This window comes from Solanum pennellii, chromosome 2 (assembly GCF_001406875.1).
Source record: "Solanum pennellii chromosome 2, SPENNV200".
Taxonomy (NCBI): domain Eukaryota; kingdom Viridiplantae; phylum Streptophyta; class Magnoliopsida; order Solanales; family Solanaceae; genus Solanum; species Solanum pennellii.
The window spans coordinates 59,498,904-59,526,050 of NC_028638.1; the positions used below are offsets into that span (position 1 = coordinate 59,498,904).

General features: G+C 35.0%; 1 protein-coding gene across 3 annotated transcripts; it reads right to left on the reverse strand.

Moving 5' to 3' along the window:
• Window positions 1-2,267: 2,267 nt before the first annotated feature.
• On the reverse strand, window positions 2,268-26,995 carry LOC107008776 (histone-lysine N-methyltransferase, H3 lysine-9 specific SUVH4). 3 transcript variants are annotated; one of them, XM_015207938.2, is made up of 15 exons: window positions 26,352-26,995; window positions 26,141-26,206; window positions 25,869-25,928; window positions 24,410-24,461; window positions 22,585-22,697; window positions 21,558-21,734; window positions 18,618-18,716; window positions 17,900-17,998; window positions 9,770-9,819; window positions 9,607-9,695; window positions 5,205-5,364; window positions 4,037-4,142; window positions 3,757-3,939; window positions 3,265-3,495; window positions 2,268-2,596 (listed from the first exon to the last, which is right to left on the reverse strand). In XM_015207938.2, exons 1-15 carry the CDS (start codon window positions 26,790-26,792, stop codon window positions 2,483-2,485), a joined length of 2,040 nt encoding a protein of 679 aa, XP_015063424.1. In that variant the 5' UTR covers window positions 26,793-26,995; the 3' UTR covers window positions 2,268-2,482. The 3 variants fall into 3 exon arrangements, with proteins under 3 accessions (XP_015063424.1, XP_015063426.1, XP_015063425.1); XM_015207940.2 differs by lacking the exon at window positions 2,268-2,596 and adding an exon at window positions 2,672-3,195 and having other exon boundaries at window positions 26,352-26,993; XM_015207939.2 differs by lacking the exon at window positions 2,268-2,596 and adding an exon at window positions 2,673-3,183 and having other exon boundaries at window positions 26,352-26,994.
• Between the last annotated feature and the right edge of the window lie 152 nt (window positions 26,996-27,147).

Here is a 27,147-nt window from a genome sequence, read left to right on the forward strand (position 1 = left end):
CATAAGTGGGGTATTTATGCATTTTCTCAAAGGTACTTCATTTCATTAAGTTTCTACCTTATCTTTGTGGAATTGTAGTGTTTTTCTTTTTTATGTCACATACATATCATATAGTTATTTTCTAATGAAAGTATCTAGTATCTTATAGAAGTTGTATCATGATATTAAATATTTTAATTTATTAATAATAAAAATTAATAGATGAATAAAATATAAAGTATTATTAATAGAATTATTAATTTGATTTAAGATCATTTTATAAACAATCATAATTTTCTTGTCCATTTTTATATAGTTAGTAAGGAGTGTATCTTTTGACATAAAGAAAACAATTTCCCCAACAATACATAGCCAATGAGAACGAAAGGTGAAATATATGTTCACATTATATTAACTTTTGTGTTCCATTTGATTTAAATCTCTTGTCACCAACACTTTACTTTCTCCATTAAATTTTTACATATGTATCTATTAAAAATAATTGTTATCATGGCTATGATATCACATTATTAGTAAAACTGAAATCAATTTTTGAATACTGATTTTAACACCAAAACTAATAGTTCAATGGACAACGTTGATACCCATTATTTTAGAAAAATTAGGAAGAAACTTTTTGTTTGATGGAAAAGAATAATAAAAAAATAAAGAAAAAATATTTTACCCAAATCATATGCTTTTTTTTATATTTGTTAATATTACTGTCTCTGCCACAATTTTTCGTCACTGTTAACTCATAAATGGTAAGAAAAAATACAAGTGTTAATTGATGAATGATTAGCTACATTCTTTTCACCAACTTTTTCTTATGAGGTACCTCAAATTTCGTTGAATTTCGAATTTGACCAATTTTTGCAAATAACACTCGAGAATTTTTAAGAAAAAGAAGAAGAGTAGAAAACTAAAGAAAATTGTAGCTTAAAATTGTGAGGAAACCCCTCTTTTTTTTTTTTTTTGGCTACCAAATAGTAGTATGAATGAGTGTTAATTGTGCCTTATCCAAAAAATCACAAGATTTCAAAAAAGTCACAATCCTTTGAAAAATGCACAACTCATTAGAAAAGGTATAACCCTTTAGAAAAGTCACGATCTATAGAAAAAATCACAACCCTTCGAAAAAGTCGCAATCCTTTAGAAAAGCTACAACTCATTGAAAAAGTCACAATTCTTTAATTTGAAAAGATATCTACTTTCAATATAATAAAATTAATTAAACTAATAATAAATTGAATATTGTCAATTGAGGATATTATAGTAATTCAACATTCAAATTTGAAAGTTTATGCTTTTAAGATAGTATAGAAGATATAAATATAGATATAAGTATAGATAGATAAAATAATTTGAAAATTTCTAATTGGAATATTATACTATTTCAACATTTCATACTTTTAAGATAGTATAGATAGTAAGCAATTTAAGTAGAGGGAGTCATTAAGATTAAGTATATGAACAATGCTCTCATATGTCACGGCATATGACAAAGACATCTAATGTTGTATGTATGGTCATCAATCGATTAAAATAAAAAGCACAATAAATAAATATGATCCTTAACTTAACGTCAATTTATAACTATGACCCTTAACTTTAGAATTGCACAAATAAACACTTCAACTTGTATAAAATTGAACAAGTAGACACATGTGTCCCACATGACATGATACATGTCAAACACAACGTAGGACACAAAATTTTCATATAAAATGTCATGTAGGATGAATGTGTCAATTTGTTTAATTTTATATATAAGTTTAAGTAAGTATTTATGCATATCTAAAGTTAAAAACCATAGTTGTCAACTGACGCCAAAATAAAAAGCATAACCACATAAATTATTACTAATTTTAGTTTTACATATAACTCACCCCTAATTATTTTACTACTTATTATTTTCTAGAAAAAAAAAGTAAAATATTTATTAGAATAATAATAATTACCATTAACGTTGACAAGGGAGAGAACCACGATGACAGCTTTACAGTAAGCGTGGGAGATTTCTACGTGGACTTTCAGTCTCATGAAGAACCTATCCATCATCACAGACCAATTTTCAGACCTACACCACGCAGGGCGTTAACCAACAACTCCTGAATAGGTTAATTACAACTAATTCAAAACGGAACACTAATAAACAGTTGACTATCGTTGTGACAACTAGTCTTAACACAGTAGCTAAGGAACATCCAAATTAAACTCATTTACTAGCCTCACTTTTTATTAAGAATAACTATCAACGCAATGGTCATGTGCAACAAAGCACAAGATTAGGAATAACTATCTCATCGCTTCTCTTCAGATTAGGTGATGAATGTGAAATCAAATTAACAAGTTCGTTTCTCATTGGAAAATACAATATATAACACTTGACCAAATTTCCCAACGTTAGTATCCACTACACACAAGAGCAGAAGATGAGAAATCAGCATATGGAACCCAAAAAATATGTAATTGTGAGCTAAAGACAACAACACATATCCCATTAAAACAAGCGTTTACGACAGTCAGCAGCACCACAGTAGCAAGCCATTTGTTTAACCTTCCCCTCACGATCCATAACACTATCCAGAACATAGCCATAATCATATGTGAGTTCCTACAGGTAAACCATAAACAAATCAATGAACAATTTAATAGTATAAAGGCTGCTTCACACTGCTTTACATTCTAGAGTACTGTGCTTAACAAGGAGATAAAAGTCCAGCCTACAGGTATTTAGGGTCAGGTAAAATCTGAATCATACAATCAAACGTGACTAACACCTCAAAAGAAAAAAGAAAAAAAAGAAAAAAACAGTACACCGTAATAAGCAATTTTTCTAGCTTGCTGATTGGTCAAAAGTCAAAACAGCTTGCTATAAAGCTACAGCTCTTAGAGAGGAGTTAACTAGTTTTGAAGACAGATTCCAGTCAAAGAGAACAGTGAGACAATTTTATAATCTTGATGCACAAACTGGTTGGAAATTGATTGTGCACATTATTCAACTTCAAGATATAGGGCAAACTGATGACATAAATTTTGAAGGGCTTTTGGCAGCATCAGTATAACCTTTAGAAAAGCTACAGAACATGTTCTCACTGTTCTCTACAAAGAATCTCTCATATAACCCTTTAGTATCTTTTACATTTCCCGTGATTCTTGAACACAATCTTCTTATCGTAGCCCCACTTTCCATAACGGACCCTAAGTTAATCACTGTTATCCAATTAGAAACAAATTTTATCAAGTTCATTGAACACACAAGGAGTAAGATTTAGCAGAAACCTGCAGAGGAGGTATGTTGTCAGCTGCCATTAGCACCACTCTTGCCAAACCAATGTCATGATGGGTGCTTAACACACATTGAACAAATAAATTAGGTTGACAACTATGATTAATAAACCTTGCAACATTGCCAACAGAGACTGCATCAATGCAATATTCTGGCCCTCCGTCTGACATCTTCTCAGCATCATTGTGCCAATATCCCGGCAAAGAAACCTCACGCAACCGTCTCTGCAGAAGAACATAAGAAAATGAAGTGAATAAGAAAACAAACCAAACAAAAGGACGAAAGCCAAATGGGAGACTAGTGCTATTTTCGTGATGCCTGATCTCAGGGAAAACTGCAACAGCCAAAAATATCAGATAGAGTGAAAACTAGATGATTTCTACACGTCTAAATAAGCCCAGGGAATATAGTAGTTTTGGAAACACACCCATCGGCTAGTCCTAGAAGAAATGTAAATGACATAACAGAAATATCTGAACTCTTGCCTCCCTCCCATCGAGCCCTTTCATTGTTTGCAAGCAATCAATGTCAAAAACATAGTTGTTATCTGCTGCAGGATCAATCTGATCTGTCTTCTTCAAAAGACCAGTGTATTCACAAATGGTTGCACCAGAAGGAATATAATCCCATGATCTCACACCCCATCCCTTGTTTGGAGTACGAAAAACCTGCTCCAATGAATAAAGAAACAGTCATGGAAATGAATACGCAGCACTCTTCTGTATAGAAAAATCTGAAATCTGGTTAATAGGCAAGTAAAATAACCTCAAGCCGATATCTTAATCCTTTCTGAGAAGTACGGTTGACACAGGCAGGTCCGCATCCACAATTCGGACCACATTCAAAGACTACAGCCTTTGGCTCAACAAGTCTACAAAGAAAAATATACTGAAAATAAAAGACATGTTGAAAGAATTCCACTGCAAGGCAACTGCAAACGGAATATTGATAAGCTCTCAGCTTTGCTGTAAAGTACCAGACAAAGCTCAAAGCACTTGTCACATGTTGCAAGAATTCCACTGCACTGCATTATGATATCTCAGATAACTACACTGAACTAACGAGCAAGAAAGTGGCTTGTAGTTATAACTTATAAGACAAATCAAACAGGTATCCAATAAGGGAAAGACATATAGAAGGCAACTCGAAATAGTCTTTGTTCTATTAATCAGAAATATTTAGTAGCAGGGAGCCAGGGACAATAAAGTATATTTATAATAAGCCAGGACCTTAGAAAGTTCTTGGTTCTAGAGACCAGAAATAATCTATTAACTCAAAAGTAAAAGGAAATACTTGTTGTTTAGTGACACGGCTCTCAAGTATAACACCCATTGGCAATGATACACGTGCCTTAGAATCTTGGTAACTGCACTACCTGCTATGAGAAACTTCCGCAAAGCGGTAAACATGTTTTGCACCTAGCTTCAGGGTTTATAGAAACATAATAATGGTCCGTATAACCTAAAACCCACAAAAAAAAGCATCATGAGAGAACAGTGAGGTTATAAAAAAATTCTTGGTTCTCTACTGCCTACAATGAATACCCTGATAAAACCACCTTCCTCATTTTTCTCAGTTAGTCAAGTGAGGACTTCCAACACAAATGGGAAATGGAGCAGCTATACGAGGTACCTAGCTAAATCCCCTAGAAATCCCAAGAGAGCTGAAAATATTTATTCTTATTAAAATTAAGGATAGACAAAAAGCAGAAAAGGAGCACTATATATGTGAAAAGGGTGATCAAAATGCAAATATCATAAAGAATTAAACACGTAGCATCAAGGCCTAGACAATCATGCCTTACAGTAGGTAATTTGTGCAAGTAAACATGTCAGATTAGAAACACAAGTGGATGTTAGACACCGAGGTAAATGAAATTCATCTATAATTTAAGCTAACATACTCTGACAAAGGATTGAAATACTACACTCACCTTCCACCATCTTTATGAACATAGGGAAATTCAGAACCATTGAGTTTAGCGCAAGAACAAACTCTTGGATCAAGACATGAACCATGACAGTTGCATCCTGTGGGAGCTGAAGGGAACTTTATACCTTTGGCACATACGATATCCCTGCTATAAGTAAAACCTGAATGTTGTGCAAAGTTTTAACATCAAAAAGATAGGCACAAATGGATATGAGCTATACTTCACATTGGCAAGATGTTAACAGGCACAAACTTATTGGTATATCCACTAACCCTCCAACTTCCATTAGAAATCGTGTGTTAAACATTCATATGACACATAGAATCAGAGAAAGCTAAATATCAGAACACAAAACATATCAAACGAGTTACTGCAGATATTGTAAAGCTTAAAGGATTCCAGCAGTAGGTATGATGAAGATAGAACAATGCATTATTATACCACACAGTCGTGTATGAAAAAAGTGCAACAGGGATCCTTCATCAAGTATCAAAAACCAATCTGCTATTATCACAATTCAACACTAAAAAATACTTAGAACCTTAATTATAAAATAATAACAATACATATATCCCAAGCTAATTGCTGTCAGCTATATATATCCTCAACATATCTATTCCGTGAAATATAATTCATGATACCTAATATCTATGATTACATACAAATCCCTAACTATAATACAGATAAACCTGCCCTATTTATAATTTTTTAAGTTCTTAACATTCCCATTCAAGTGGGAGTACACAAAATGCATGCTATAATTTGCCATAGATATAGTCAATTTAAAGCCACAATATGATTTGTAACAATGCCCCTATTAATTATCCGTTTGAGTTCAAGAAACCCATCACAAGGCACCCAGATTCAATCTTTTGTCGAATAAAATGACAGTCAACTTCTTATCCTTTGTTCTTTCTGGCACCACTCGATTTGAAGTAATGTGTATTACCCCTTGATTGTCAAATTTAAATTTCATCACTAATAGAATGAGGAGTTCGATCTTTTGAATCTGGTGAAGGCTGAACTCTAGTTCCATAAATTTGAACCACCATTTTCTTTTAGAAAAAAAGAAATTGTTGTTACTTTTTGAGTGAGGATGAGAAGAAAGATCATGGGAATAGTCTAAGGAGTCCACCCATCTCATTACTCATTATTGAGGGACTTTTGTCATTCTTCAACTCCCCACATCACGCCCAGTGCATAGCATTTTGTGTGTGAGCAGTTTAATTTAAGGGGCTCAAAGGGAGGACGATTGTCCAAGTCATAAGGAATCTACCTATCTCATTAACCATCAATGACAAACTTTTGTCATTCTTCAACAAGAATCAAACACATTTTTGGAGCAGGAAGAGAAACTTCTCGGTAGTAATCCAAACACTTGGCTCTAATGAAAATTCAAAAACAAATGTCACATAGAAAGTATCAAAGCTTGTCTCCAAAGAGATAGTGGCATCTTTAAAATACCAGAGAGATGAGCAAACCAACTTCCAGAAAGGAGATGTGTTAGAAACTAAAAAGAAAAATAATTCGTAAAAGTTTTTTCCTACGTCAGTCACACATAATTATAGGGATTCTAAATCATTTCCTCTATATTACCCTTATAAATGCAGTGTTGGATGCTCTACCCACCTACATGATGTCCATCTTCCCAGTCCCAGATGGTATCATACAGAGGTTGGACAAGGTTAGGAGAGATTTTCTCTGGAAAGGGAATAAAGAAAACTAATTCAACAATCCTTCGTCTGGTCAAATGGAACAAAGTGCTTTGGGTTTTGGAGTAAGGCTCTCAGATTGAAATGGTTTTGGAGCAGTGTTGTGAATGGCGAGCGCCTCATCGCCTTTGGCGAGAGGCGAGGCGAGGCGAGGCCTCCTCGCCATTCCCCACTGAGGCGAGGCGGTATGCAAAAGGCGGCCCATGGATTATTTTAAAAAAAATATTTGACTTAACAATATTAGTCAAAATTAGGGTTTTTTTTTATATTTTCAAAATCTGCTGCTGCGCACTCTTCTCCCCAACTCTCTTCCCCTCGCGACTCTCTTCCCCTCGCGATCTCTTCTCCTGGTCTCCATCATCTTCGAGTTGCTACTGCTGAAGACCTGAGGTGTACCTCTTTTTTTCTGTTCTTCTTCTTCAATTTTCGTTTCAGACTTTCAGTTGTGTTTTCTTCAAGTTTTCTTCACTGCTCTTTTTTTCCTCTATTTTCTTCACTCTCTGTTTTGTCCCAGATTACTGTAAAATGCCTTCTGTTTACACTGTGTTGTGAGTCTGTGACTGCTGTCCATTATTTTTTTAAAAAAAATAGTTCTTTCTATAGTAATTATTATAGTATTTGTAAGATATGTAATTACTATTGAAATTTTGAATATTATATGTGCAATTAAATATTTTTAATTTTTGGTATTAATTGGCGCCTTAATTCAAAAAGGCGAGCGCCTCGCCGCGTGGCGAGGCAGGCCCTTGTCGCCTCTCGCCGTCCAAAACACTGTTTTGTCTCATTCACAAGAACCTCAAGCATATTGGAGTAAGGTAATTAAAAAATCAAATATGGTGAAGAGGATAGGTGGATGATAAAGGAAGTCAATACCCCATATGGGGTTAGTGTGTGGAGATCAATTAGAGTACTCTGGCCTTTCATGAAGAAGCATGCCAATGTTAAAGTTGGAAATGGGCTCAAGATTTCTTTTTGGAAGGACAATTGGTTGAGATCATATAGCTTAAAGCATTTGTTCCCTAAATTAGCTCTGATAGCAGTACAACCGGAGGTGAGTGTAACTTACACATGGACACAACAAGGTTGGAACATTCATTTCAGGAGGAACTTCAATGACTTGGAAATTGATTCAGTCATGGAGTTCTTCTGAATGTTGGAGGAATTTAAAGGTACTAGTGAAGAAAAAGACAGACTTTGGTGGAAATCGGATAGCAAAGGTAGTTTCAAGGTGAACTCTGCATACAAGTTTTTGAACCAAGGAAATCTACAAAGACAACATTGGCCATGGAAGCATATATGGAAGATCAAAATCCCCTTCAAAGTTGTCTGTTTTACTTGTTTATTGGCAAGAGAGGCTGTTTTGACACAAGAGAACCTCAAGAAGAGGAAATTCTCCTAGTGTTCCAGATGTTACCTTTGTGGTGAACAGGTTGAGACAGTTAGCCATCTATTTATACAGTGCATGACATCTACTCAGTTGTGAGAGAATCTTTGTTAGCCTTAGGGGTATTAGTTGGGTCATGCCTAACAAAGTAACTCATTTGCTATATAGTTGGGAGGAAGCAAGAGTAGGAGTTGTTGACAAAGACAGATGGAGGATTGTCCCAGCTTGTATCCAGTGGACAATATGGAAGGAAATGATTCAAGATGTTTTGAGAAGAAAAATTGTTATCTACAGATGATCAAACTAAATTGCATTACAGACTTTTTGTTTCTGGTGTAAACAAATATACTTAGAGGAAATTGACTCAATTATAGACATCCTAGGATCTTGTTAGAATTAGATTCAGTTAGATGTCTTTTTGATTTTGCTGTAAATATGGTTTCAGTGCAACCCACGTACTGACTTGTCAATAAACAAAACTCTTACCTTCTCAAAAAAAAAAATATACAAGGAATGGTTTCTTTCCATATTAATAATTCCTCTCTTAACAATATTTTTAGCAAAATTTGCATGAAAACTGAGGGATATGAAGATCTTTCGAGATAAGTTCCTTCAATGGATTAAGAACTCTAATCATTTGGACATATAACAAAATAATAAGAAGTTAGGATGATGGGGATGATGTTTTTATGACAGACCTTTCCAGCCACCTTAAAACAGGCACATAGAATGACAATTCTGACCCCATAAAGGCAGTGAGTTTTAGGAATGAAGATTCTATTGTGTAGGAGAAAGACCACGACAGTTTGTGGGAAGGGGGGATATACAACACAATGATTGCTTACCATCAACTCACAAATTCAAGTATTTAGAACAGTATCATAGTTTTTAATGAGAAAACGTGGCATTTCACAAAGTTCAGCCAGTCATCTATATAAGTTAGATTATCATGAATGCCCAGAAAATACACAAATAAGTAATTCATCCACCAATATAAAGCTTTAGGAAGATAAATTTGAAGTTGCATTTATTATGAAGATATATATCAAGGAACACATTGTCAAGCTGTTGCATCTTTTTCCTCAGTGGAATAAAGTCGCAATAATGGGTTTGAGCCATCTCAACTGCCCTTTATATCTTCTCGGCTATATTATCTCGGATCAAGCTAAACGTTAATAGTAAAGACTAGTCCAAATTTTCAAGAGTCACAAAATCATTTCACATTAACATGAAAGCCCTAGCACATGTGGAAGGAAGAATTAAAAAAGCCATCCCAACAGCATAATATCAAGACATAGCTACTTGCCTGACGGTGCTGCCGGTGGATCATCAACTAAATTAGTTGCGGGAATGGGAATATCCTCCAGTCCACCAGAAATGTCCTCACATACCAACCTATATACAGAAAAAGTAAGAGTTTGCCCTATTTAAATTCAATTCAGATAATTAATCAGTTTTATTCTATTTACCCTCGTATTTCAGAAATGGAGTTGGGAATACAGCCTCGAGTAAAATGTACCTGCATATGACAGAAGCAAATTAATATGAAAAGTTATAATTTGATCAGTTGAAGCAAGTAAGTGGCTGAAGGTACAACAAAACCAACATAATTAATGAAATCCCACAAGTAGAGAGGCTAATTATGGAACACCCTCGAGATCACCCTCAATGATTATTCAGTCAACCTCTATCTCTCCTTAAGTCCACCACTGTCAAACTCTCACACCTCTTTGTCCATCGACCTCGCTTGCTACATCATGTTCACTACATAGGTCACTCCACTTTATCTACAATATCTTTATTTTTAATCTTATCTTTCATAGAATGGCCCACAAATCCTCGTCAACATCCTCATTTCCACTCTCTTCTTTACTTGAAAGTTCTTAATTGGTCAACACTTCGTCCCATACAATGTAGTCAGCTTAGCCACCACAATGTAGAACTTAACTTTAAGATTGTAGTATATTCTTGTCGCACGGAATTCCAAAGGCAACGAGCCTCCATTTCATCCACCACACTCCTCTATGTTATGTGACATCATCATTTTTTCATTTCCTTAAATCTACCAGGATACATGAAACCTCCTCTCTTAGGATGGTTTCTGTATTTCACACCAACCTCATTTATTGCATCATTAAATTTGCACTCCAAGTAGTGAGCTTTGGTCCTACTCAAACTGAACCTTTAAAGACTCCAAGGTTAGTCTACAAACATACAGCCCTTTAACTTTGTTGCGAGTCTCGTCAATTAATTCTATGTCAAGTGACTAAGAGTGCACAGAAAAATAAAATAAAGCATCATTTAGTTGCAAGAATTTAGAGCGCTAAGGCAATTGCACAAAGGGAGAAGTATACTAAAAATGAATTGAGTAGAGCTTAACAAAGTGAGGAGATGAGTACATTACCACAATATGTAGTGCTACATTAGCACTTAGCTCAAATAGAAGGCAAATGCTAGTAAAGTATCATGGGGAAAATTTATATACAGTGGCGAGCGTATCTGTTGATACTAGGATAATAAATGATACAAGATATATAGGGTGTTGTTGACATGTGTGTCTTATGTATTCCTTCATGTGGCGTGACTAATTTGAGTATTTTTCCAAGCTAGTATAATGTTATATGCATCAATTGTTCAGTTGTGCATACCATTATTTATGTTGTTGAGTTCATTTGGAACATGTATTAAACTTGGATAGTTAAGATTACTATATTTGTGCATATCTTTATATGTTGTAATCATTCATACTTATTTGTGTTTTTTCTACACTTCATTATTGTTGCTTTCAAAGATATAATTACACAAGTTAACAATAAGTAATTTTTGATAATGCTTTATCGTTACATCGTGACAAACAATCTAAGTACACATTGATTTTATACATATGCTACAGTGACTACACCGATGTGTGCAATATGACTTTGAGTTGTTGCATAGTTCATCAAAGAGTTTTAAAGACCAGTATTGTTGTCATATAGTTCATCTTAGTTCATTTGGTTTGTTTCTCCAAAATTGCCAAAATAAAGTGTGCCTAAGACTTTGAAAAATCAACTAGGACAAAATATATTCTTTTTCCTCCTAATTTTAAAAAAATAATTGGTTTGCTGCCTACAATGAATTCAAAAACTATGTGAAAGCTTCAAATTTGGAAGGCATTGTACCTTTAGAAGTGACAGATAGATAACGTAAAACAAGTGGACAACCTAGAGAAGAAAGACCGACAAGAACAAAAAGTTTTAACTTTCCATATAACAAACTCAAGAAACCATCATCCCAAAAATGATGACTGACTAGCTACACCCCTTTTGGGCAATGAAAAAAACCTTACACACTAAACCATGGTTCTTTACAATTAACCTATTTAATCCACAAAAAGTTCTATATCCCCCGCCATATCCTTTTTACACAAAAAATAGAGTAAGCTAAGGCCATTCATCTTGATTTTCAAGATGTTGTCACTATTGTCTTCAAACCATCATAAATTCCTTTCCTTCCATAAAGTCCACCAAATGCATGCTATATTAGTTCCCACCAGTCCTACTCTTTTCCTCATTTCCCAATCTCCTTCCAGCAAAGAAGAAACCCTTAAGTGGTCTTTGGCATAACCCAAAATACATAAGAACATGTTCCACGGATTCACAGATGTTTTGCACTGTAGAAACATATGTCCATTGACCTCAACCTCTGGATCACATATAAAGCACCTTGAGCAAATTTGTGAGTGGTTTTTGCCTTGTTCACTGAGAATGAATAAACAAGGAAACTTAGCCAAAAGGCTCTCATCCCTTATCAAGTTTTCTCTAAAGGCCATAATCTTTGAAGGGTTTTCCATACACTGCAACTTATAAGCCCTAGAGTTTCTTTAGAGGTCCAATGACTAATTTGGCCATATTTTTCTATCATAATTCTCATCTAGAGAGATGTGTCTTCATTGCAAAATCTGCACAATCACTTTTGTAATAAGCATGAATTTAGGAGCCGGAGTTTCCTAATGCCAAATCCCTCTAGTTTCATGTTGATGGTTACGACTTTGAATCTCACCAGATTATGAGCCCATTTGGATGGGCTTAATAGTTGGTCAAACCTACTTTTAAGTCGGTTTTTGACAAATTGAAAAAGAAAAACTAAAAATCATGACTTAAAATAAGTCAGAAACCAAAAGTAGGTCTAGCTAGCAACTCAATGTTGCCTACTAGGTTGACCGGGTATAGAAACCTTTTTTGCGAAAACATGCAGTAGCAAGTGAGTGACTAACAACTGATCATCTGTATTCCCTTGTATCCGTGCCTTGACCCTTTTAACCAACCATTGGTATTGGCCTTTCAGAAAATTTGATTGAGTCATTCCATAGCTAGAAGGAAAAAGAAAGGTGAAAGAGGGTGAATTTGAAATTCTTGCTAAACATTCTAAGTGACATTCTAATTGGAAATTCTTAAACTTTTATAATGCCTAGTTAGTTTTGTCTGATAATACAACTGCTCAATTGCCAAAAGGTGAAGACTCCATGATTTGTATGCTTGTGAAGAAGGTCATTTGATGAACCCCTCCAATCAAACTTATGGGCATGAAGCCCTTTAATTTTTCCGTTGGTGCTTTTTTAAGATAAAAGCAATAATTGTGCCATTAAAGGATTTTTCGAAAACTTCTTTCTAATGGAAATTTTGAACTGTCAGCAGCAGGTCTTTCTTTCATGTCCAACAAGCTTCTATCTAGTATGGGGCTTTGTCCCCATCACAAAGTTTAAGCTTTCAGACCACACAAGAACTAAGTTGGAAAGTATTTGGACAATCCGGGAGTTGGAAAGTGGGTCTCCAATTTTCACATTTCGAGCACAGTTTCTTGTAAAACTCTATCATAGTTGATTTCATATCTTCAGGTTTGTCTATCTCTTCCTCTCTTACAATCAATTTGTCAATTGTTCTATACCTTTTGTGTGTGTTGTTGCCATTCTTTTAGAAAACTTAGTTATTATCCCTTCAACCACAAAATTCTAGATTAGTCTCCACCTAGAATCTTCATTCTTGGCCAATTTTCTACAATTCCACTATTCTAGTTGCCCTGACCATCATTTCATATCCAATTAATTCTCTACTTTCTTGAGCTAGATTAAGATCAATCTTTATTAGTTTTTTCTAACAAACTAATTTTCTTATTGATCAATTCACTTAAGGTACATGAAGATTGTAATCTAGATAGCCTTTAACTACAAACTTATTCCACCAACTATGTATCAGCTCATTGAAACCTTCAACGTTCAACAACCAACTTTGAACTTGAAAGTTGATTTCTTCTTTTCCCAATTACCAAGCTTTAGCATCACAATTAGCATCTCATGGATTTCCTCTAATCCAAGTGAACTTCCCACCAAATAAGCATCATGTAATTTCATATCTTTTATCCGGGTAGAGAAATCAGACATAACATTGGTAAATCTCTTGCATACTCTACTCTCTTCCATTTTTTGTGGACCATCACAGAGTTACATGACTGCTACCAATTCCTCCCAAAAGAGAAGTTTCTCATCAATAGTATGAGGTGCATAAATCACTTCTATCAGGCTATTATCACATACTCTACTATCCCACATTATAAGTATCCCCTCCCTACTACTTACAGCTTACATATACCCGCATCTCATCCATGTACAGGACCACAATTGTATGGCAATTTCCTCAATATTTTCATTCACCTTTGTTTCTTAAAGACAACAAATATAAACCTTGCACTTTTGAAAAAGATTGTTAATCAGGATTCTAGTATTCTTGTTGTTAAGCCCCCTTATATTCCAAGTAATTATTTTTAAAGATTGTTTATCAGGATTCTAGTATTCTTGTTATTGAGCCCCCTTGCAGTCCAAGTAATTATTTTTACTTTCATTTGCAAGCTAAAGTATAAAATCCTCCCCTTGTTCCTAACTCCTTCCACTCTTTAATTAATACTAGACTTCAGATTTTTTAACTCATTCTTCCTAATTCCTCTGCTCTTTGGTGTTCCACTTTTCCTCACCAGACCCTTTTTATCTAGTTCAGATTTTGTCTCATCAATCTTCATGAACAACGCTAAAGTTTCTCTTACGAAACATTCAAAAGTCATCCCACACGTGTTACTTCACTAAAGAATATGTGAATTGACCTAGTTCGATGCTTCAAAGATTTGTTTCGTTTACATCTCGCAATTGCTATCTTTGAGATTTTTCCCTTTGGCGAATGTGGTATTATCGGTCCCCTTAGGGTGCTCAGTAATAGCCATAGATTGCTTGAATGCATTCTCTTCCCTAAGCTAGTCGCCTTAGAATACTATGTGGTGCTTTCCTTCTGAAGGTCTCAAAAAAAAATGCACACCAAAGTTTTTTAACTTGTTTAGACTTGCACCAATAGTTTCTTGCCCCTTATGTGAATTTCCACTTAGGTTTATTGACTTATCAACAAAAGCTCTTGGAGGCTTCTAATTTAAGCAGCCTTTAGGCTTTTGAAACTTTTAAAGTTTTGCTTGCACAACTAGTGAGGTGGATATTTTGAAATTTTTGTGGTGCCCTTACTAGAGCTTGTGTGTGTAGGTAGCATGTGATCAAGGTTTGTCAAAATCAAATCCCACACTTTTACCCTTTGGGTATGACCTAGACACCTGTTGAATAATAGCTCTCCCCCCCCCCAACTTCATCTCTTCTCCAATGGAGATTTTTGTTGCGAGTTCTAACCACAAATACATGAAGAAAATGATGCATGTCTTACCCTTCGGGGTGACCCAATAGTTTGAGCTTGGGACTTATATGTTAGAAGTTTCAAAGTTCGAAATCCCTACCCAGCGAAAGCATGGGGTTTGCCTTATGGGTCAAGCTCGTCACACCAGGCTTGCCTAGTGCAAGTTACCTCTCCTATGTGGTATGCGAGCTATTGAATGGGAGCGGGATTTTACCCTATGCGCACCCAAAGGGTAGCGGCTACGAGTTTCCCTTGTCATGAAGTGTTTTGGATGGACACCTCATTTGGTATTTCTGTTCTATCACTTTTAACTCAATCTTTGCCAATTTTGAGTGATGTCATAACTGTCTCTTTCTCAGATTCGATCCAACCTCCATAGCAATCTTCAATGGCGTTAAAGAATTTCTGTGACCAGAGGTGTAATAGTAAATCCACTAACGTTACCCAAGTGGAACTGTTATTGTTATCTTTTTCCTTTCAGGATTACCCTTGACGTGCTCCCCCATTTTAATCGGAGTATCACTTTGTTCCAGATCTAGTCAAATTATCACTTGTTGCGTCGTTGTCCTACAAAGAATTCGAACAAAAAAGTACCAGTATCCGTCATATAGATGTTAAATCCATGGGCTTGCTTCCAAGTTTTATTAGCCCAACTCCTATTTTCATTCAATGAAGTTGACATCTTTTCAGACACTTCAAAGTTATTCACGACACTTATATGCAACACTTCACTTTGTGAACAAAAACGGCCATCAATGTAAATAGGTCTCCCCCCCCCCCTCAATTGTGCTGGTTTGGTATTTACTGCACCTCCTTCTGTGTTCCTCCATTTAATACTCTTTAGAGTCTCAACATGTGGGTTGTTGTTTTCAATTAGTATGTACTTCACTCTATTTTCTTCCATATCACGAGAATGAATCTCCTTATACCCCTAACATTTATCAAGCTAATGTATCTACCATATTGTTGAAATTTCTCGCACAAAAAATTTCTGCTAATGGCTCTGTTCATCTTCTTTTTTAAAAAAAAATGGTAATGGTGTATTATTTAGCATTAAGGAGATGTTGGTGACCTGCAAATAGGGGGGAACAAAGAAGAGAAGAAAATACTTACAAGAGTCCTAATAATTCGACAATATGTTCTGTAACCTCTAAACCTTCCTCTTTACACCAGAACTGTAAGGATGCAATACAATCCCATATAGCATTCTAAATCGAATTGGACCTATCTTCAAAATTTATACTATTTCTTTCTTTCCATACTGTCCACCAAATGCAATGTGGAATTATCCTTTGAAATGAATTTGACCTATCTTCAAAATTTCTACTATTTCTTTCTTTCCATACCATCCACCAAATGCAATGTGGAATATCCTCCACCATGCCTTTTGACTATTGCTCTTTCCCTCTTCTTATCTAATAACTCAACAAATCTGTCGTATGCTCAAGCATGGTCCAGTTTGTTTTTGTGAGACTAAGAAAGATGGCCCAAATTTGTGTTGTAAAGTTGCAATGCACGAATAGATGTTGGTTGGTCTCTGTTGCGTTCCCGCATAATGAGCACCAAAATACTATAATCTTTCCTTTTCTCCTCAGCACTTCATGTGTCAGGCAAGCCCTTCTAGCAACCAACCATGTAAAGCATTTCATCTTAGTTGGTGCTAAGGTTCCCCATACCTCTCTCCACAAACTTTGCTTACAGTTGCGTTGTTGTGGACTTTCCATTTTGTAGGCTCTACTAACCGTGAAAGCCCCATCTTAACTAAGTTTCCATAAAAAGAATCAGGAGCATTGGTGATGCCAGGGAATTTTTCTTCTATTACTATCTCCCACTTCAACGTACGTATTAGCTTCAAGTTTTTGCCACAAGTTTCTGATAGTTCTCCAGACCCCCACCCCATAGGCATCAACACCAACATTATTGCACCAAGGATTGTACTCACCATACTTGGATTTGATGACATCCTTCCATAAAGCTTGCCCCTCTTTATTATACCTCCATAACCACTTCATCAAAAGACTATTGTTTTGTTTCCTTAGATCTCTAATACCCATACCACCTTTGTCTTTGCATCCATGCCAAAGGAAATCCCTCCTTAATTTGTCCAGCTTCTTCAGAGCTTTGGGGGGCAACGGAAATAGTGACATGACATAAATAGGAAGGCGTGTCCAGCACTGAATTGATGAGTGTGTCTACCTCCCATAGACAAATATAGTGCCCTCCGTCTTACTAATCTCCTTTTTGTTTTCTCCACAATGTCATCCCAAATTTGTATGCTCTTGTGTTCATTTCCCAAAGGCATATCTAAGTAAACTGTTGGCATCTTCTCCGCTTTGCATCCCAAATATCTGCTAAATTCAAACTGTTTGTCACCTCCTTGATTGGAAACAAATTGATCTTCTATCTTCTGACTACTTTTCTTATTCTTTTTGACGCACGTGGAAGAACTTAGATAATACAATCCATCAATTTCTTGTTAAAAGATGTTCTTCTGATTGCTTTCCTACTCCTTTTTGTCCATTCTTACCAATCCCTTGTCGTTCCTACGATTCTCTAGATGTTGAAGGACTTAAAACCTAACGCGGAGTAAATAAAGTCTTCTGTAATGACGAAAAGAAGGTTTTGAGGGAGAAAAAAAGTAGATGTTAATGATGATTTCTGGTGATAAAAAAGACCACCGGAGTGAAAAAGAAGGTATTTTGGAAAGGTTTAAGTCATGCCTCGACAATCATGCCTAAGGGCATTTTCACAAGTAGGGTATTTATGTTATTCATTGTTTTGTAGTCTCCCAATCTGAGAGTGCAAAGGAGACACTTAGTATTCGGGCAAAGGAACAAAAATTTAAATTAAAACATAATATACCACTGAAAAAGAAGTCAAGTTAAAAAGGAAAGAGACCTGGTTGGTGGTCAACACAGGTTGTCCTTTAATACGCTTTAATCGAAACTTATAGACAGTGAATCCAGAAATACCCTTCTCCGCCCAGTAATTTACAACCTGCAAAAGAAAACTAAACTACTGTAATGCAAGACTGCATCAATGCTTTAACATTTGTACAGCACCCAAAATCAACACCACCACAATTTAAAGAAAGTAAGAAAATTAACTTGCACAAACAACGGAAGGTTGAAAAGTGACATCACTAATAATTCTTTTACATCTTTTCATCACTTCTCCTTTTCAAATTGATGGCCATATAGCCCATTTAGAGAAATATCTGAGATATTGGTCAGGACTACACAATCAAACATGTTATAGTCAGAATCCACAACTAACCTGACTAAGTGACTTAATATCGTGAGATTAAGCGTATTAACCACAGAAATTCCTAAATCAACCTACATAGCCAACACCAATACATCCTTATGTTAACTGAATGTTGCTTCCATTTTCTTTTCTATCTTTGGTTCCTGCTAGCAACAGCAGTTTAAGTACATATTATTATTATCTCTTAAATGACCCATTTAAGCCAGCCGAATAAGATGGGAAGCTGAATGACTAACTGCATATCAACAGATAGAAACATGACTCAACTTCAACAAACACAGTTGACATTTACATATTTCATAAGGAATTAATTTTGGGATTGAAAGATGAAGAAAAACATATTGATTACCTTATACAAGCCATCATAAGTATAAACCTTTCCAACGTAACTATTCACACACCGATGTCCACGTGTAACCCTTACAGGTACAGATTGCTCCATACAGTTCTGCAAACAGAGAGCAAGTAATGTAATTCAACTTTTAGTTGTGAAGGTTTTTCAGCAGAAAGAAATATAGAGAAGTGCAAAGAAAATACCAATCAAGTCCTAAAAAGTAGGGGGTGGCATAAAAAAAGACAAACGGAGCTAAATAAGTGGGTGTTTGGCCATGAAAACCAAAAAAATCACATTATTTGGAATTTTTGAAGTTGAAGATGTGTTTGGCCATACTCTTTGCAAAGAATATTTAGAATTTGAAATTACTTTCTCTAAATATGATTTATACCCCAATCATATCATATATCATATCACGTATATATAATATAAGAGAACCCTAGGCCCACATATGTGGTGCTACCACGAACCAAGATTCTCATTTAATTTATTTAAGTTTGCAACTTTTATAAAAAGTTATGAATTTTTTGAAAGGTTGTGACTTTTACGAAGGGTTGCAACTTTTCCAAATAGTTGTAACATTTCCGATAAGGCACAATAAACATTTGCTCAAACTACCTTTGTTGTCTATGCATAGAGGATTTCCTCTCATTTTAAAAAAACAAAATTCTAAATCTTTTCTTCTTCATCTACACAATTAAATATTTGTGTACTTTCCTCCAGTTGAGGATCTTGCATTTTTAAACACATTAATTTATGCTTATGTAAGCTATAATAATTTTCATTTTCCTTTACATTATTAATGTTCGTTACTACAAATGTAAGATAATATAGTGTTTTACCTTTAATGACGGATAGATTTTAAGTATTATTTTATAATATTTGTCATATTAAATTCCTGCGCAAAGCGCAAGTTTTTTTACTAGTTTTATATAAAGTAGAAAAATCACTCAACTTGACTAATTCACCAGAAACATAAAATTAAATTTGCTCTAAGATTAAATTCTCATATACAAGCTATTACATACTATTGTAAATATGTTTTCACTTTAATTGAAATTTTTGAAGTTGGAGTAGTATTTGGTTATAATTTTTGCAAATAATATTTGTAAGTTTGAGTGTACTTTTCCTATGAAAATATGATATATGATTTAAATATGAATTATAATTTAAATGGGGTTATTATTATAAAAGTAAACAATTTAGGCTACAATTTGACAGAAAAATACAGTAAAATTGAGAAAAGTGTAATCAAGGTTTTGGGTGTTCTCCAAATATTTTTCATGAACATATGCTGTTTTTTGAATAAAGTGAAATAATTTTCTGGAATAAGTGAAAAATTATCATAGCCAACACGGTATCAATTTTGATTTTGAAAAGTTCAGTCTTTGGTACAGCTTTTGGTTATGAAGACTTGATACATTGGAATATCAGTTCAATCGAAATACCGAACTATTATAACTAGTGTTGCTGTATATTAAGTTTTATAGTCCAAAAGGGCTTTAGTTGTTGTATATTAGTTAAGATGCTAATGTCTGTAGCTCTCTTATTCAAAAAGTTGATGCATATTAGAAGTTAAGCCATCTTTTAGATAGAAAATACACCAGTTTTTTAAGCAGAAAAATAGTCCAATATACCAAGATCGTACTGAAGAACTGATTCCATACCGAACAATATAAACCAAACCTAACTAACTTTGGATTGGTATTTGATATATACCATTGAAAAAACGAAAACTGAAGTACTGAATGCCCAACCCTACTAAAGATCTGTAACTTTATCCGCAAAACACCACAGCAGGAACACTATGGACAGAGAAAAATAAGTGAAACTATATAAATCACTTCAACAAAGCGCCAATTTGACCAATTGATCATTATCATATTTTAATCACACCTGGAAGTCAATATTTTTGACAACTCAAGGTGGAAAGGAAAAACCAACTTGAGTTGCTTATCAAAAAATATCAGAGCAAGATCACCAAAATATAGGCGGAAAGTTGCTGCTGAGAAAACATTTCCAAGCTTTGTATTTTATCTTTGGCTAATTTGTTATCCTTGACATTAATTCAAAAACAATATAATTCCCTAATTCAAATTTATGTTTTCTTTCACAGTGAATAACCCAACGAAAAATCTCATCAAATACATAATTTAGAATTGATCATCTTTCTCATGGCTAATTTAGGTAAATATCACTTTTCCACTCATCCCCACTATTCTTCGTTGTTAGACAAACAAATTGAAAGCAAAGGAAATGCATTAATCTTGTTCGACAAACAAAAAGGTAGAAGCACATCAAGCGGCTGAAAATTGACCTATTAAAAAAAAGTTAGACTAATAGATTTTATAACAGAACTGTATGTCTATCCTATTTCCCCAACTAAACACATGCAAGGACTCACACAGTGTAGGAAGACTCAGTGCACCTGAGAACGACATGCCCCTTTCTCTACAAGTCTCCCTTTGTCCCATGGGCTCACAAGATTTTTGTGCTTGAGAAAGCACAAAGAAGAGAAGATAAAATAAGTCTTTCTTTTAATGCTCATCAACAAGAGTTACTGCCTTTTCCGCGGTTTTAAAGAACAGGTATTTGTCATATAGCACGGATTAAGATGTTAAATCTGACTTGGATAAACATAGTAGAGGAAGAAAACATTGAAGTAATGGTTGTTAGCAAAATCAGTTAGATATAGAAACAACACATCTAGGTTTATAATTTGGATAGTATTATGTATTTGCATTCTTGAGAGTTGTGAAATTTCTATAAAAATGGTACTGTATCAAACATTTGGAGAATCCCAAATGAAAATAGAGTCTCATAAACTGGGACAAAGGGAGTGTTAGCTAACCTATCACACATTAAAAACAGAAAATAATATATTCAATTCAGAATAGAGGTTTTAATAAAAATAGAAATATAAAGTAGTTGCAAAGAAAGAAGAGAAAAGCAAACCTTAAGCCCTAAATTACCCCGTTCCATGACTTGATCCTTTATTTGGCGCTTGTTACCAAGCAGATCATTTCCACCTTGACCAGTATAGACCACTTCTTCATAGTTGTCCTGGTCATCTTCATACTGTCCCGATACGACAATTGAAACCGCAAGGGGCAAACTGTAGCCTTTGTACTCCTAATGATGTGAGGGGATCATAAATATTAAGTTAACAAAACTAAAAGGCAAGAAAGAAAAATGTAGAAGACATTCGGGAAAATATAGTGTAATGGGGTAGAGAAGACATGTATAAGCCTCCAGACAAAAGAACTGCCTTCAGCAGCAAATGACTGTACATTAAAAACAAAAGCAATACCCATAGATACTTCACACGTGAGGGTCAATAAGAGTTCAGGATCATTTTATTATCATCAAATATGGACAATGAACTGAATTTCATGTAATAACTTAAGTCGCAAGCAATCAAAAATAACTCAATGCACCAAAAGAAAACCTTTCACATCAAAGGGCTATACGAGTAAATAGTTAATGACTTCATTTTATCATTTTTCCACAGTTGATTCTCGGTGAAACTTAAGAACCATATCTGTAGGGAATAGTTCAATACACTTCACTATGACTGTTCAAAGTAAAGACTAGGAAAATGAACAGCAAAATGTCTAATGAAAAGATTAAGATTTCTAGATGTCTTTACTGTAACAATAAACTAGGCCGTAATGGAATGCGCCCATGAAGGATCAAAGTTTCCCTAATAACAAACCAGATAATATGCATCCTTCATGATACAACGTACTTTTTCCTTTGAGGCACAAGTAACATCCTTTGAAAATGTTTGTTTCTAGATAATGCCCATACATGTCAAAAGTAAAAATGGTATGCTCTTGATATTTGAAGGAAATGAGTTTAGAAAAATAACAAGCAAAACATCATTCACTATTCTAGGTTGAGCAAGGAAGAATTAGTAATTCAAGATTGAAATTCTTTTAGCTAGTCAACTGTTACTCAAACTCAAATGCCAACGATATACCCCTTTTTTCCCTGCAGATTGGCCAACACAATCTATGCCGTTTAGCCAATGGTTATGGAATCCCGCAACGACCATCTCAGCACGCGAAAAGAACTGATGACCAACATCAATGCCTGCCACAAGAAACTCAAAACTAAAACTCTCAAACATATACAGCCACCCAAAACATATTTTAACTGCAGAACATACCATTAAACCATATCGATTGACTGGATTTTCAAATGTAAAGGACAAGAACAAATGATAATGTCGTACAGGCTTACTAGAAGTTAATTGACGCATAAGCTAAAGATCTAATCTCATGTGTTCTATTAGAAACTAGTTGGTCCACCATCATCAATGTTTTCATCGTCTAGAGCCAAAATATGCCGTATACATTGGTCAGAATGCAAACAGTTATTTTGTTTAAAAATCAAATAGTTAATCACTTTCCATTGCATTTCATGCGAAAGAAGAAGGTTAAATGCTGCGTAAATGTAACTTAAAATCACATTACCAAACTAAGAAATTCCCTCTTCGTATTCACTGGACAGGTTTGACTCAAACGCAAGAAATTATAATTGTTTAATACTTGTAGAGATAACATGTAGGAACCATGAAATCTGAGAGAGAGATGGAGAGAACTTTTTTTTAATTTTCCTTTTGATATGGTAAATTTCATGACTTCAAACACTTAAACCAAGAGCGCAAAATAGTAGTAAATAAAGATACATGTGTAATCAAAATACATAGAAGTGACAGTGACATATTTACTAAGTCAACATCTATCTTGACTTTCAACATTCTCCCTTAAAACTCAAGTTGTTCAATTCGAGGTAACAAAGTAGTTTGAGTTATCAAATAAAAAATAAAATCAGTTTACTGCAAAAAGGTTAACAGATTGACACATGATGGCTTTAGATAAAAAAATATTTATTCAATAAAAATAAACACAATAGTGTGGTTGCTGTCGGAACAGTGACATGTCAGTGGAAATTTGTGCGGCACTGGCAAATTACTAATTTGAACAGTGGGTGTGTAGCTGAACAGTAACATGATGCTAAATCGAAAGTAGAGTGCTGTTGTATACAACTAATACCAACTAGTTAATGGATAATGTGTCATTAAACAGCCAAACGCACTGACATGACACTAACTGACCATAGCATGTGTTTGCCGAACAACGGCTGTTTACTGACCAGACAGACTAAAAAAGTGTTCAAACAAGATGAAAAACAGGGTTGCATCCCTGAAAGTTGAAAAGGGGAAAGAGGCATTATCACCATGATAATCACTGAAAATAAACAAAGTTACATCGGCTTACAGGCTTAGGTACCAAGAGAAAAACAAAGTTGCCATTAGAATAATTGCAAAATAATATTATTGATGATCCAATTCAAAAACACAATAAAGATGCAGCAGAAATAATCACCAAAAAACAAAGACTTGGGAAAACTATGAGAAGAAGAACAAATATTAAGCAAAAGGGCAATCATTGTTAGACAAAGCTACTTAAGTCTCAACTGATATCATAGAAGCCTTTTACTACATGTGAAAATGCAAGTGAGAGAATGAGAAACAGAGAGAACTAATTATCTTCTTTAGGTTGCATTGATAAGAGTACAAAAGGTGCACATATCTTTTCTATACGGGGTAAATGTATCTAAACCTTTTCCAAGAATAAGGTCAGCAAATTGAAAGTCCAATCCACTTAGCTTATAGAAGCAAGAAGTAGTTTTCCTAAGAAAGCAAATGGACGTCGATATAATTCACAGTCATACACAAATACCCATCTTTTGATAAATCAATCATTTCACGAGACATATAGCAAGAGTAGACAATCAACCTGGAAGGGAGCCAATTCTCTCACGATTCAAAACCTCCTTTTCTGATATCATCTGCAAGTTTTTCTCATTAAGAATCAATAGTACGAAAGTAGACTTACTCCAAAAGACTCAAATTTTGACAAACATGTAAAGCAAATAGAATACAAGTTCTTGCACAGTAATTAAATCACTTCGATACTACTAACAAACAATAGATTGGTAACACTATAGATAAGTGGCGGAAGCTGTACCAATGCTTCCATAGACTCAATCGTGGTTTACAATTATAGCTTTTATACATGCTTGGCTCTTTTTATTTCGTTTTTAGAATAAAGTAGTTTCAAGTCATTGATCTTGATAAAAAAAGAAACATCCTTTACTCCAACTGTTTGTTCCAATTCAAAATGACAGACAATGTTCAGTTTTACCATTATTCTCATTACTTTTCTACTCTTCCTAGACAAGTTTACCCTAAGACCACTACATACGCATACATGGGTGGTAAATATCTTCATTTCTTTAACAACAATCACAGTCAAAAAAATTTAAAGATAGGCTAATAATACCGATCAATAAAAAAGATAAGCTAATATTATATCTCTTGCATTAGAATATTTTTAAAAATTGAGCATGAGAGAAATGAGTACTGACTGACGACTGCCGAGATCTATAATACTTATTACTAGTCATGTAGAAAGGCATTAGGTTTCAATATTAAAGAAAAGTTGAATCTAATCCATGCAATTTTGGAGAATCGTGTAGCAGTTGCCAAACTCTCAAGTTTTTCATCATATTAACTTGGCAGTTGGCACACAATCAGACTGACATAAATAAAGAAAAGGAGAACTACGAATAATTCAATTACAAATGGCTGGGAAGACCAAATACTAGAGCATACAAAAGGCTCCATTATATGTCACTTAGATTACTGCAGAAGTTCAAGACTCTAGAACAGACTCAATATAAATTTCGAGGCACTGGTTCAAACTTTAGCCACATGAACAGTACACTTTCACACTTCAAAAGTTACATTCAATCGATTTAATAACCATCAAACTGAACTTTGAAGTTTGAGTGATACATCTACTTGGATTCTTTTCCTAAATAAAAGTCACCCTTTGTATTTGATCTATCATGCTAATAAATCAGGAGGAGTGGCAGTCAATCTCATCATCCTATTGTATTTGATCTATCATGCTAATAAATCAGGAGGAGTGGCACTCAATGTCAGGGGATTGATTTGATAACATAATTAAAAGAGACATAGTTTGGCCCTTTCACCATCTACCAGTAGACACCAATGGTAGTGTAGATTACCAAATTTCCACAGAAAATGTCAAGAGTTATTGATGAATCTCTACAGTATTTTGGTCTAGCTCTAGCACAAAGAACGTGGAGCTGGTAAAAAGCATTCAAGTTGGTATCACATGTTATAGGATTATTAACGCAGCCAATGTGGACTTCTGAAGAAATACATGCCTTGGAAATCGCCTTTAGATCAGGCCGCTTGGAACTGCGTTTACCATCATCTTCGGCTTCCTGCACAAATGTGTTACCAACTTAAATACGTTAAGCAAGTTTTGCATAGCTTACATGAATCAAATGAGCAATAAAAGGACAAACCACTATGACAAACTTGGGCGTAAGGAGAGAACAAAATGATACTGAAATTGGAAGTTGATATGTTTCATGGTTCTAACAACCAAATGTACTTTTCTAGTTTAACTCATCAAAGGCGGGAGAGGGCTGACCTTAGATTTTGAATGTTTCTTTGTTTTTTGATCTGCTTGGGCTCTTCCACATCTTATCTCCTCTTCCTAACCACGGTCAACAAGAGAGAAAATCATTACTATTATATACACACGTGACAGAGATATGCTTTAAAACTGAACCCTCTCTTGTCTTATGAAATGTCTGCTTGCGGAAATTATCAGGAAAAATGAAATGGGAAATTGAGGAAACCTGAACGAAATGGAGATAATGCTTGTTAAATATCCGCAGAGTCTCTGTCACCCTGGCATGCGAACTTTTTTCAGTCCCGTTCCCGCTAAGCTGGGGATTCAGATAGGTTTCGGGAACAGGATGATCGGTACAGTCATTTGGCGCAGCAACATTGGTTATAGTGACGTCATCGTTATCAACAGTGGCAACTGTGACGTCATTATTAGGAGCTTGAGCTTGAGCTTGAGCTTGTGAGGGAGTAACAAGCTTGCTCTTCTTATAAACCTTGGTTTTCTTCCCAAGAACTGAGTCGTCATTGGAGCGGCACCGTACTCTCTGACTCTCACGCTCACGCTGAGCTTCCTGCTCACTCTTCAATTTTTTTATTCTCGCACTGCAACGTCTCGGGACCATCGCATCATTGACAGGATCGGAAAGCTCGGCAACGCATGGAACCACCATCTTTGAATGTAATAAGAAGCTTAACTTTCTTCTGAATTGTAGGGTTTAAGTACGAGCTGGGGGAGATGAGACGCCAAAATAGGAAAGAGAGAAATGAGAGAGTGAAAGGCGAAATTAGCGAGGCGGGCTTCAAAAATCACCTTCTTCTTTTTTCTCGATATTCGTGAGAAGCTTCATTTTCCCGCCCAACACGACTTTTGTCTCTTTTTTTTTTTTTCTTGTGCAAATGCAAATTTGGAAACTCTCTACGTTCTAACTAGCTCAAATCATTTTTGAAGTTTAAAATATTTTTTCAAAACAAAGTTATAATATATCTTTTTTGGGAGGGAAGGGGGAGCTTGGGTGGGTGAGTTGG

Coding starts and splice junctions, on each gene's coding strand:
- LOC107008776 (XM_015207938.2), bottom strand. CDS start 26,792: ATGGTGGTTCCATGCGTTGCCGAGCTTTCCGATCCTGTCAATGATGCG. Junction 24,462..25,868: donor ATCTAAAGGCGATTTCCAAG/GCATGTATTTCT, acceptor AAAAACTTGCAG/ATGATATCAGAAAAGGAGGT. Junction 22,698..24,409: donor GAGAATTGGCTCCCTTCCAG/GTTGATTGTCTA, acceptor TTCTTGTGGCAG/GCATTGATGTTGGTCATCAG.